Below are 12,446 nucleotides of genomic sequence, written 5' to 3' on the forward strand. Positions count from 1 at the left end.
CTGCCTCATTAACTGGGCCAGCCCAGATTCTGTACTACTGTCCCAGCCAGGAGAGGCCCCTTTCATTATTGACTGGGGCTGAGATAGAGCAGGCTTCCCAGAGAAGGGACAATTGAACCAGGTTTTAAAGGGGAAGGAGTGGGAAGTAATAAGTAGTGAACAACTTGAGCAAAGGCCCAGAGAAAGGGATGTGGCCACATGTTGGGGAACCTAAGAGTAGTCCAGGGTAGTTCCAGAGTACAGGTACCTGCCAAGAGTTAGGGAAATGAGACGGGGAAGATAGACCAGGGCAAATCATGAACTGTCTTAAATACCGTGCCAAACATTTTTAACATCATGGAATTTGAAAAGTTTGAGGTTAGAAGAGTGACATGTTATAGAGAGATAATTTGGGTGGCAGATGGGGTGAACTGAAAGAGGAATTGATTAGACATGTAAGTGCCATTTGCAAAGGTCTGCATGAAAGAAATTGAGCCCAACAGTCGCAGCAATTGTCAACCTTTTTAATCTCATGGCACACATAAGCTAATTACTGAAAATCTGCAGCATACAAAAAAATGTTAGATTTTTTGCCAATGTCACAAAAAAATAGGTATAATTTTGATTCATTCACACCAGACAGCTATTGTTGTGTTGGCTGTTACCTTTTTTTTTTTTTAAAGGGATAAAACAAATATATCCCATGGAAATAGAAACAAAAAAGGTTGGGGTAGCAATACTTATATCTGACAAAATAAACTTGAACACAAAGGACAAAGACGGTCACTACATAAAACAAAGAAATTGACCCAACAAGAGACTATACCAGTAACCCTTGTAAACATTTATGCGCCCAACACAGGAGGACCAAAATATATAATGAAAATCTTGGTGGACGTTAAGGGAGAGACTGATAGCCACACAGTCATAGTAGGGGATTTTAACACCAGACTGTCATCAATGGGTAGATGTTCTAGACAAAAAATCAACAAACAGCAACCTTAAATAACACACTGGATCATACAGATTTAATTGTAAATTTACAGAGCACTTCGTCCCAAAATATGTATTTATTTTCAAATGTTAGGATAAAAAAATCTTAACAAATTAAGAATATTTAAATTATATCAAACATCCTTTCTGACCATAATGTTATGAAACGGGAACTCAACTACAGTTTTAAAAAAAAAATGAAAATAATTCAGAAACATGGAGGATAATTAAATGTTATTAAACAGTAAACGAGTTAACAATGAGATGAAGGAATAAATCAAAAGATATCTTGAAACAAATAACACAACAACCCTAAATTTATGAGACAAACCAAAACAATCCTAACAGAGAAGTTTAGTGAATTATAGGCCTACCTCAAGAAGCAAGAAAAATCTTAAATAAAAACTCTAGCCCTGGCTGCTGTGGCTCAGTGGATTTTTGTGTCGGCCTGCGAGCCAAGTGTCGCTGGTTCGATTCCCAGTCAGGGCACCATGACTAGGTTGCACGTCAGGTCCCCAGTTGGGGGCGCGAGTGAGAGGCAACCACACAGTGATGTTTCTCTCCCTCTCTTCTTTCCCTTCTCTCTAAAAATAAATAAACTAATTAATTTAAAAAAATAAAAAATCTAACCCTACCCCTTAAAGAATGAAGAAAAAAAGACCAGAGTAAGTAGAAGGAAGAAAATAATAAAGATTAGAGCAGAAATAAGTGACAAAGACTAAAAATACAAAAGATCAATGAAACCAAGACCTAGTTCTTTGAAAAGATAAACAAAATAACAAGCCTTTAACCAGATTCATCAATAAAGAGAGGACCCAAATAAATAAAATGAGAAATGAAAGAGGAGAAATAACAACTGACATCACAGAAGTACGAAAGATTATAAGAAATTCTATGAACCACTGTATGCAAATAAATTGAACAACCTGGGTGAAGTGGGTAAACTTGTAGGAACATACAATCTTCCAAAACTGACTCAGGAAGATTCAGAAAACCTGCATAGACTTAATATGAAACCAAAGAGGGAAAGCAGAGTGAGAAACATCAAGCAGTTGCCTCTCAAAAGCCCCCAGCTGAAGACCTGGCCCACAACCCAGGCATGTGCCCTGACTGGGAATCGAACCAGTACCTTTTGGTTTGCAGGCTGATGCTACAATCCACTGAGCCACACCAGCCAGGGCTTAAATTCCGTTTTAAATGGACCCTTTTTATAAGGAGAAGAAAAGTGTAGGTAAGGGCTTTGGAATCCAGGCAAAAGGTTATCAGATAAAAGCTGCAGCATTCTTCCATCTGTGCCCTGGGCAGTGGTCATCTCTCCCTGTAGTACAATGGCTCAGATACCATCTTGAATTGCTTGCAATCCTCCTGAGGCACAGAGGTGGGACTGCTTCTGGTCTCCTGGAGTCAGGGTGGGTCATACCTTCAGTTCCTGAAACAATAGTCAGATTCACTCCCTCTGAGCTCCAGCACCAGGGTAGCAGCTTGAAAGGAACCAGCAGCATACAGGGAGAGACAAAAGTATCTACCATCATGGTGGGAGCTGGGGGACAGCTTTCTCCCAGACAGAAAGGGCTGTTATCATTTTTTAATTTGACAGTCTTAAGGGAAAAGAGGTCAGTGCCCCTGACTAAATAGGTACTGCGTGTTTTAAAAATGCTTGTAACCCACAGCGTCCACGGCCCTCTGGATGCACATGGCTGCCTGGCCCCTTGGCCTGCCTTCCTCCCACTCTCACGTGCAAGCGTGCTGGCCTCCTCATTTTAGGCCCCAGATCTCAAGTATGAGGGATGATGGACTTTGCCTTCCACTCCCGTTAGCGCATTAGCACCAGGGTGAACCAGGATTTCCAAAAATGACCATCATCTAAACAAAACATCGAGCCCCATTTCATGTTGCATCATTAAATACTTAATTCCTAAATTGGCAACACCCCTAGAAAACACGTTAGATCCGATTTAACATTGTAAAATAAAACTTTATGTTTGAAATTTTGCATTAGAAAATATTCTGGTAAAATATACCTTTTTAAAATAATTTTTAGGCTCATCAAAGTGATATATGTTTTAAATATCAAAAAACTAAAAGGCCTTTTTAAAAAAAAGACCACCTAGGGGCAACACTTGATGCTCTTTTTTTCTGGTATGTATCTTTACTGCTCTAAATAGTCTTATATCATCATTTCTTGTGTTCAGACATTATCACAGTTTTTTGATAACTTAGTTTCTCTCTATTGTTATAATCACATAAAAATTGTTCACTGCAGCCCTGGCTATTTGGCTCAGTGGATTGAGCGCCAGCCTGTGAACCGAAGGTCACCAGTTTGATGCCCAGTCAGGGCATGTACCTGGGTTGTGAGCCAGGTCCCCAGTTGGGGGCATGCCAGAAGCATCCACACATTGATGTTTTAAATAAATCTTAAAAAATTGTTTACTGCAAGGTGAGTATATTATAATTATTATGGTTAATACTTTTTTCTTCTACTTTTTAAGTAGCAATCACCTGTTCTACTCGGTTCTGGAAAGCCTCTCGGGTACTCTTTCTCACATGGTCACGCCATTTCCCCTCCCGCCACCTCTCAGGTTGCAGCACAGCCCTCATCCTGGCCCCTCATGCAGCCCCAGGGCTCACTACAGTGGGTTCTCTGTCGCCTGGGTCCCATGGCCTCAGGTTTTTGTGCATCCTTAGAAGCATCCCAAGAAGGTGTGCATGAGCGGCCAGGTTTTAGAGCCCTTACATGTCTGAAGGTGTCTTTATTCTGCCCCATGCTTAATGGACATGGATGTCATTTTTCATGAACTGGATATAGAATTCTGGACGTGGGAGCATTTTTCCCTCAGACATTTGAAGGCATTCATCATCTTCTAGCCTTTGGGCTCACTTTTGCGAAGTCCCACAATATTATATTTCCTGGGTCTTTGTATTTGACTCTTTTTGTTTCTTCTGCGATCCTTTGGAATCTTTGCATCTGTTGTGCTGAGCTTCTAGTGGCCCTTTTCAGTCTGAAAGTCGTGTTTTTTAATTATAGATATTTACTTAGAATATGTCTGATGATCTACCTTCTCTGCTTCCTAGTCTCTAGAACTCTTATCAGAGGTTGGACCTCTTAATCTCCTATTTTTCTGCTACTTTCCATTTTTTAATCTTTTCTCTCTCTGGAAGATTTCCTTGACTTTATCTTGGTATATTTTTTTCAGGATGTATTTCATCTATCTGATTTTTTTAACTTAAAATTTTTCTCAAACTCCTTTTAAACAGGAACATCTCTTTTTTTAATTTTTTTTATTTTTAGAGAGAGGAGAAGGGAGGGAGGAAGAAAGGGGGAGAGAAATCAATGTGTGAGAGAAACATCTGTTGGCTGCCTCTCGTACACCCCCATCTGGGGACTGGGCCCACAACCCAGGCATGTGCCCTGACCAGGAATCAAATCAGTGACCCTTCTGTTTACAAGACGATGACCCACCCACTGAGTCACACCAGTCAGGGCAAGCGTCTCGATTTTATGCTATAAATCTCTTCTCTCTCTGAAGATAATAGAGTTTGGGGGCATTTGTTTTTGTTTTCTTCTGCTTCCCACACTGTGTGTGCTATCTCTGCTTCCGTAAGCGACACTTAAGTGCCAGCTGTCGGGATGTGCAGGGCAGAGCTAGGTGACCAGCAGTCCTTGGAGTAAGTATTAGGATGGGAGGCCAGGATTTTTATTGTGCCCTCTCCCCACCTCCCCCCACCACCACCTACCCACCTGGCCGATAGCACTGCTGTATAGGTCTTTTCTCGGGCTTCTCCTGGTCATTTTCTCAATTCGGTGGGTGACTTTGAGGTGTCCTGTCAGCAACAGTCTGGGTGTCAGGGTTGGAGTGGCCTGCTGGTCAGCTGGCTGAATACAAGCTTTTGGCTGAGGCCTGCTTCGCCTCTTCCCCTCGCCCTGCAGGAGCCAGGCCTGCAGGTCCAGAGCCCTCCGTGGGCGCAGCTGTCACTTCTCTGATAAATCAGAAGCTCTGGCGTTTGCTTTGTGTCTTCCAGAAACATGTGGACATCCCACAATTATATGCTTTTGTCCCCCTTCACTATAATTTTAGTTTTAGGAGGAAGAGGAGTATGCTGATACATTTATTCTGTCTCATTTCATGGGAATCCTTTTTTTAATGTCGTAAAATTACCAACTTCCCCTTCTGAGGGAGGACCGCCCTGTTCTGAGCTTGCACTGCTTCTTCCTTCCTTTGTGCTAAAACCCCCCTCCCTACTGAGAGGTGACAGTGACACTAGTAAGTAGTTAGGGGTCTTTTATTATTTTAAGTTGACCCCAAAATGTACTTTAAAATTTTACTGGTCTGTGAAATCTAAAATCAGAAAACTAATAACCTGGGCCTTTTTTTTTTTGATGAACTGACTGAGTAGAGTGACAGGGGCCAGAGACAGGATAGGATGGAGGGAGATACTTTTTCGAGCTGAGAGAAACTTGCACGTAGGCAGAAAGGGGGTTGGAGAAGTCAGTGCAGCAGGACATCAGAGACCGTGGATGGAGGCCTGCTGGGCTCTGTTCAGAAACGTGGGGCTCAGGCAGGTCCTCTCCTGGCATGCTGGGGAGGTCCTGCTCTGAGGCATGTTCCCAGTTTCTCCTAACTTTGCTTTCCTGGTCGTCTGTGTTAAAGAATTAAAACCCGGTAAAAGGGGGTGTCTTTGTCCTGGGCAGTGGGTATGCGGGTACCTGAGGCTACAGTGACTCCCTGAGGACAGGAGCTGGCCGCCCCGTCCAGCCAGCACCTGGAGGCTGAGCCGGGGCCCCACCAACCATCTCCCCTTTGTCTCCCCAGGACTGGTCCAGATCCCCGTGAGCATGTACCAGACTGTGGTAACCAGCCTCGCCCAAGGCAATGGGCCGGTGCAGGTGGCCATGGCCCCTGTGACCACCAGGATATCAGACAGCACAGTCACCATGGACGGCCAGGCTGTGGAGGTGGTGACGTTGGAACAGTGACATGCAGCCACATCATGGCCTCGTTTTCTAGTCCACTTCAAACATTTTTACACATTTGCAGAGGTGCAATCAAATGAAATTAAGTCTCTCGACTTTGGAAGAAAGTATTGTTAACCCTTTTTTTAAAAAAGGAAGAAAGCAGATTTTGGAACTGCGTTTTTTAAAGCACCACTCTTGATTTCCTGGGATTGGTGGAGTAAGACACTGTGCTGTCAATTTCACTGTCCCAAAAAAGCCAAATTGTGGCAGGACTTCTTTCTGCAAAAACATGTGTATACTTAATGTGTGTGTGTGTGAATATATGTATATGTGTACATATGGATATACACATTTACATATATATAAAGTCTATATATGTGTACATATATATATATATATATATATATGAAACCCGCATGGAATTATCTGTATGAAATTAAGGTGCGCTGTGGAAAAAAATTAATTCACCCAGTTTAGTGGGTGTAGGGTACGTGGCCAGACACACAGTCACCTGATTTTTGTTCATACCAGGGTCATGCGTTGAGCTACTGACAAACTCAGGTGGAGGTGACCATGGCCTTCACCAAAGCTGCCTCCCAGTGGCCACCCTGAGCTCTCCCTGCTGGACTCACCTGAAGATGGAAGTTCCAGAACAGGTGGGGTCCAGAAATTGTGCTCATAAGGTCCAGGGGCCTCGTGGTCAGGCAGCTGAGCCGCTCATGGAGCTGGCCCAGGTGCTGACCTTGCCGCAGGCAGGTGAATGTCCTTGAAGCTCCCAGGCAGGGACAGGAGGGTTTTCTCATCCTCCCATCCCCGCCCTTCCCAGGAATCCTTCTTGATCTCGTGACTGTTAAAATATTGCATTGATTTTAAGGTCAGTCCTAAAGTGGTCGTGTATATGAACTGAAGGTAACAGAAGTATTAAGGGTTTGAGGAGTGTGTGCGCGTTAAGTGTGCTTGTGGTCGCGTGGAGTGGGGAGAGAGTGGGAGGGGGGTGGGGGGGTTGGAAGGGGAAAGGAAGGAGAGAGAAAAACCTTCAAAGACCAGGGTACACCAGTGGGAGCAACTTTCTCCTTCCTGTAACTTTCTGTAGCTTTACAGAGAGGAGACTGGAACTGACAGGGCACCTGGCTTGGGAAGGTTGGCCATCACCCTGGGGACGGAGCAGGGCACAAGCAGAGAAAGGGCTGAGGGTGTTTCCTGAGCTCCGGGATCAGGCCCTTGCTGAAGGGGCTGTGCAGTTTTCCCAGGTGCACCCCGGTGCGCCCAGGCCCCACACAGCCTCCTCCTCACGGGTGCTGATTGGTCTGGGCGTTCTCTGCAAAACTATTTAAGTCTGTGATTTCTCAGCTGCTAGCTTCGAGTCTCCAGTGGCTAACTTCACCTGACTTTTTGACAGGCCAAATCTGCTCCTCGAGTACAGGGACAACTCTTCCTCCCTCCTCTCGGGCCCCCCAAGTGTGATAGTGTATTTAATGTTTTTTTTTAACGCAACATTAAAAGATGATTCACGTCTTGCTCAGCCTTTGAGAAAAGTTTCAAATTCCTGTATTTGCTTGTTTTATATAAAATGATCCAATGTTCTTTGTATGTTTTTTTCTGTACGTAATGGGGGGGAGGGAAGGGAAATTTACATATAAACAGGCCTAGTTCTACAATTTGTTATTTTTTTAATTATTATTTTTTATCGTCATTGTGAAGCTGTCCAGGGACTTTAAAATCCGTGTTCCTTTGTGGTGAAATAACCTCCTAATAGTTTTGAGAAATTACCAAGAAGAAGAAAAGCAAAGCCCAAGTAGCAGAGCATGGATTCTGTGTTGTTTTCCATTCTGTCACTTACTGCCTCATTCAATAAATAGTTACAAATGTGGCAACAGGAAGTGGAACTGTTCGTCTCTGCAGGAGCACTTAGTCTCTAGGAACTCTCTTGGGGCGGCTTGTTGTGCTTTGAAAAAGGTGCTTGTCCTCAGGCTTGGTGGCCTCTGAGCTGTGCTCCTTGGCCCCGTGAAGCTCTGTAAGGAGAGTGCCCGCCCGCCATCACCAGAGCAGATGCAGTAAATCGGTTCTGGAAAATGCTGACCTGGGAGCGGTTCAAGTTTGAAGGATCCTAGAGACAGAGTTCCTTTTCTAGGGGTCCATTGCATTCCACATTAGAAGTCGGGGTGGGTGAGGGTGCCTGTGCACTTGGACTTTCTCCACACCAGCGTTCAGTGTTGAGTGGATTATCCTCGAAGCAGAGGCCCTGAGCATTGTTTCTGTAAGTCCGCACTCCTCGGCTTCTCTCACAGTGCCCTGCTTTACCATGGCAACCGCCCCCCCCCCCAGCTTCCGGACACACACACACACCCCACTGCCTGGAATGATACCTCCCTGCCACCTCCACCACCCCAGTCTTTCTTTTCTGTTGTTTTGATGTTTGGGTCAGTGTCCAGGTGATGATGGGAATCACTGATTGAGGAAGGCCAGAGTTCTCCTGATGACAGTGTCTCAGCAAAGCCAGTGCCACCTCTCTCCCTTCTTCTTGCACAAATGGCAAACCGTTGCCTATTTTCACCAAGAGGATCGACCAGAGAACAGGTATTGATTACAGCCAAATCAACCGAACATCACTGCCACTGGCCACCCATGGAGCAGCTGGGTTATCTGGAGTACCTCCTCGTGGTGACAGTTTCTCTCCAGAGGTGCCTTACTGTACACAGGAGCATTCTGTTGGCCTGGCAAGACCCAGATGCCTTTTCTACAAGCATATGTTGAAAACTCTTTGGGGGTCCTGATGGAGACCTTTGCTTCCATTACTGCTCAAGCCACCAACAGGAGCTGCTAACTGAGCTGCCAGGGACCAGGTAGGTAAAAAAGGCTGGGTGAAGTGGAAGTGATTCAAGTGTGAGGAAAGGGGGTGATGGAGACGGGCAGAGTGGAGAGCGGCTGTCTAAAGAAGACAGCCTCTCTTGAGTCCTAGCAGTTGTCACCAAGCAGGAGGAATATGGACCCTGAAACCCCATCTTCAAAATTCTCCAGAGCAGCCCTGAGCAGTGCGGCTCAGTGGGTTGGGCATCGTGCCCCAAAGGAAAAGGTCCTGGGTTCCATTCCCAGTCAGGGCACGTGCCTGGGTCGCAGTTCCGTCCCTGGCTGGGGCGTGGAGGAGAGGCGGCCAATTGATGTTTCTCACATCGCTATTTCCCTCTTTCTTCCTTTCCCTCTCTAAAAATGAATTACGTCATTTAAAAAATTCTCTAGAGAACCTGAGGAGTCCAGATTTATGTATGACTTGCCTGACTTCATCAACAAATTAAAAATCCTTCAGCTATTGTAGTAGTAAGCAAAATAAAACCCACCTGCAGAGCAGACCTGGCTTGCCCGCCATGTGCTAGGTGAAGGAAGTGTGGCAGCAGCCCTTGAGAGACACGCTGAGAGGAGGAAGGAGGAGACACCCCTATGAAGAGGTCACTTCAGCCCAGTGTGATGAGGTCCCTTTGAAGCACGCACTGCAGCAGAGCGAGTCCTATCACCTCATTTTATCTCCTCTAGGGCCTTCCGCGTTAAGTTGTGTATCAGCCAGGCTGCGGACCTGGTGGTGGTCACAGAAACCAAGAGACTGGGCTCGGAACTTTTTGCTCTAAATCGTGCATCTGAGAAGATTGTTGACGATGCTGGTGAGCCGAGGCCAGCCAGGAGGCAGGGAAGCGGAGCAGCCTCTCGCCTGCAGGCGCTCAGGCTGCCAGTGTGCCCTGGGCCTCGCTCAGACCCAGGCAGGGCTCACCTCCAGCCGTTGCTGATGTGGAAGAGGGCCTGCCCCTCCTGCACACGCTCACCTCCCTCCTCAGCAATGCCCTTGCAGCCTCAGCTGTGGGTGTGGTGGTGGAGTTGAACCAGGCCCGTGGTTGAGTCCCTTTGGTGTCGGCACAAAACCCACCCAGGAGGACGCGGAGGCTTACTTTGAAGCAGAGGTTCTGCGGGGTGAGGGAGAAGAACCCACGTTTCTCCTCTCACCTGCATCTCAGTGGGCTGTGGGCCGCCCAGGTCATCAGCTCAAGCCAGGCTGTGGCCTCAGCACATCTGGTGCTCAGATGCCAAGGTCAAGTACACCTGTCGGTGCCTGTCTGCCTGGCCTCTGCCATCTGCACCAGGTTGGCAGCCCTTGGAGAAGACCCACTCAGGATGGCGGAGGCAGCACAGGGGGAGGTGTGACTTAAGGACTGGATTCTGAAAGAGCTGCCATTCCATTCCTGGTGCTGCTCAGGGCCCTTAAATGAGTCCCCAGCCCACTTTGAGTTTGAGTTTCTTCCTCCTGAAAGCCGCTGAGCTGTTACCAAACATTTGTCAAACGTGTGTCTTGGACTGTATTTCTGCAAAGTTGAGGGGAAGTGGTGGCAGGGATAATTTTCATCAACAGGGGGCAAACCAGGGTCCCCTGAGAACCTGGGACTCCCCCAGGGCCAGCTGGGAAGGTAAGGAAGGCCTGCACTCCTAGCCCTGTTTGGAGGCTTTATAGCTTATTTAATATTTGGGAGCAAAAGCTAGAAACTGTCCCTCCAAATATAATGCACTTGTAAATAAAATTGTTGGTGCAACTTAACTGGGTGTCAACTCAAATTTCTTCTGGTTTTATCTATTCTTTAAGAAACGAGTAGTTGCAACTACCAATTACTAAATGGCTGCTCTGCGCAGGACACTGCAAAATGCTTTGCTCCTTTCTAATCCTCTCCACAGCCCTGTCCAGAGGTTGGTTCCCATTTTATAGGTGTGGAAACTGGCAACTTCCCGAGGCAAATGTGGAACTTGCAAAAGCATGGCTGGGCTCAAACTCTGACGCATCTGTCTCTGGAAGCTCTGCTCTGTGCCTCCCACTCAAGGGACAGGCGACGGAAAACAAGCTGCACATCTGGATTCTTGTTTTTAAAATAACTTCCGGGTGTGGCCTCTCCCAGAGGTCACGTTGTGCCATCCGTGGTCCTTGCCTAGAGCAGCTCCCAGTGGCCGTGCCTTTTTGTCATGTGTATGCACACAAACACAGGTCTTGCATACAGCAGGAGCTCAGGACATCTCATCAGAGGCAGGGGCTCTGGCCAGGTAGGTCAGTTGGTTAGAGCATTGTCCTGATACACCAAGGTTGCAGGTTTGAGCCCCAGTCAGGGCACATACAAGAATCAACCAATAGTGCATCAATAAGTAGAGAAATAAATCAATGTTTCTCTTTCTCTCTCCCAAAAAATCTTTAAAACTTTTCAGTGTGAACAGCAGAAACCTGAAGGTCCCAGAGCAAAGATGTCTACAGGCAGAGTCAGGGACACCGTGTCCAGGGGGTACCCAAGTTCAAACCCCAAAGAGCCTCGTGCCCAGGATGCTCCAGCTGATTGGCTGGCTGAGGTCATGTGTCTACCTCCAAGCCAATCAGCAATGGCCAGTAGACTCAAACCCAGCTCCTGTGATATCCCACCTAGAGAAGGGTCTTGGAATATGGACAGGGGCCACCAAGTAGTGGTCACCATCATTCCCACCCACGCTGTGGCAACCAGAGAAAAATATTGGAGGCTGGGACCCTAACAGCTTATGCACTGGCCTGTATTGCCTCTACCAAAGATCCCTCCTGAGCCTGTTCATGTCTAGAGTCAGTAAACTAGGGGATCATAGGGGTGATAACAGTGTGTCCCATTGGCCCACTCCCACCATCTCCAACAGCCTCAAGGTTTTGAAAAGACTTTATTGAGGTACCTTACATACTGCGAAGTCCATCTACAGCTGAATGGTCTTCAGTGTTTACAAAGTTGTGCAACCATCGCTACAGACTTTTCTCCCCAAGATAGTCTGAAGTATATTACATAAAAGATGTATACAATGAAATAAGAAAATGGGAGCGGGAAATCAGGACCAAATTATTGGAGGCCACACATTTGCCAGTGGTGGGGTCAGCACTGGTGATTTGGTGAAGGTTCCCGTTTAGCTCTGCTCTTGGTGAAGAGGTTCCTGTTAGGAGAAGAAAGGAACAAGCCATCAGTTACTCAAACAAAGCACTTTTTTAAAGGAGAACTCCAAATTATTTTATATTCAGCATCTTTCATAGCATGTTTACAGCCGAAGCAATAGCCGATTACTTCCTTAGGCTTTTAAAGCCTTGAGCATTACTTTAAAGCATGTCTATTTTGAAGGTATTGTGGAAGGGGCTAAACGAACATGGCATTTAAATGTTTATTCACAGACTATTAACTGTCTCAGGAAAGGGTGAACAACTGGGGAGCAACTGTCCATTGGTGAGTCATCAAAAAACCTGCTATAGCAGAGAGTTGTGTGGGCTTGTCCCTTTCCCTGGAACTGGCTATCAGGAAATAACAGCTGAAGACAGAGAGAGTCCCACACACGCATTCAAACCCCCACGTTCTCTAGCGACCCACCAAGGAAGAATAGGAGCCACAGTCCTCCGCCAGGGCTTACTAAGAGGAAAACCTGCCCTGCTGCATGCCCCATGGGAGACCTTCAGGGCACTGAGAGGGGAGCTGTTTAGGTCATCGGTCTCGAGGAAAGT

The 12,446-nt window shown here is 46.4% G+C and overlaps 1 protein-coding gene and 1 long non-coding RNA gene across 6 annotated transcripts in view; both read left to right on the plus strand.

Annotated features, from left to right (window-relative positions):
- NRF1 (nuclear respiratory factor 1) overlaps nt 1-7,796 on the plus strand; it is a 131,046-nt gene extending 123,250 nt beyond the window's left edge. For 4 of the 5 annotated variants that reach the window (XM_090287505.1, XM_090287508.1, XM_090287507.1 and 1 more), the window contains one exon: nt 5,784-7,796. In XM_090287505.1, coding sequence (XP_090143631.1) covers nt 5,784-5,947 — 164 coding nt within the window. In that variant the 3' untranslated portion in view covers nt 5,948-7,796. The remainder of the gene's footprint in view (nt 1-5,783) is intronic. The other variant, XM_090287511.1, reaches the window with a different exon arrangement.
- A 468-nt stretch (nt 7,797-8,264) lies between these two features.
- LOC150002116 (uncharacterized) lies at nt 8,265-10,502 on the plus strand. The gene is made up of 2 exons (XR_016513139.1): nt 8,265-8,769; nt 9,164-10,502. It is a non-coding gene; the product is annotated as an uncharacterized LOC150002116 (long non-coding RNA).
- Nucleotides 10,503-12,446: the final 1,944 nt, after the last annotated feature.

The sequence above is a fragment of the Furipterus horrens genome, unplaced genomic scaffold (assembly GCF_987537825.1).
Source record: "Furipterus horrens unplaced genomic scaffold, mFurHor1.1.pri manual_scaffold_9, whole genome shotgun sequence".
Lineage (NCBI taxonomy): Eukaryota > Metazoa > Chordata > Mammalia > Chiroptera > Furipteridae > Furipterus > Furipterus horrens.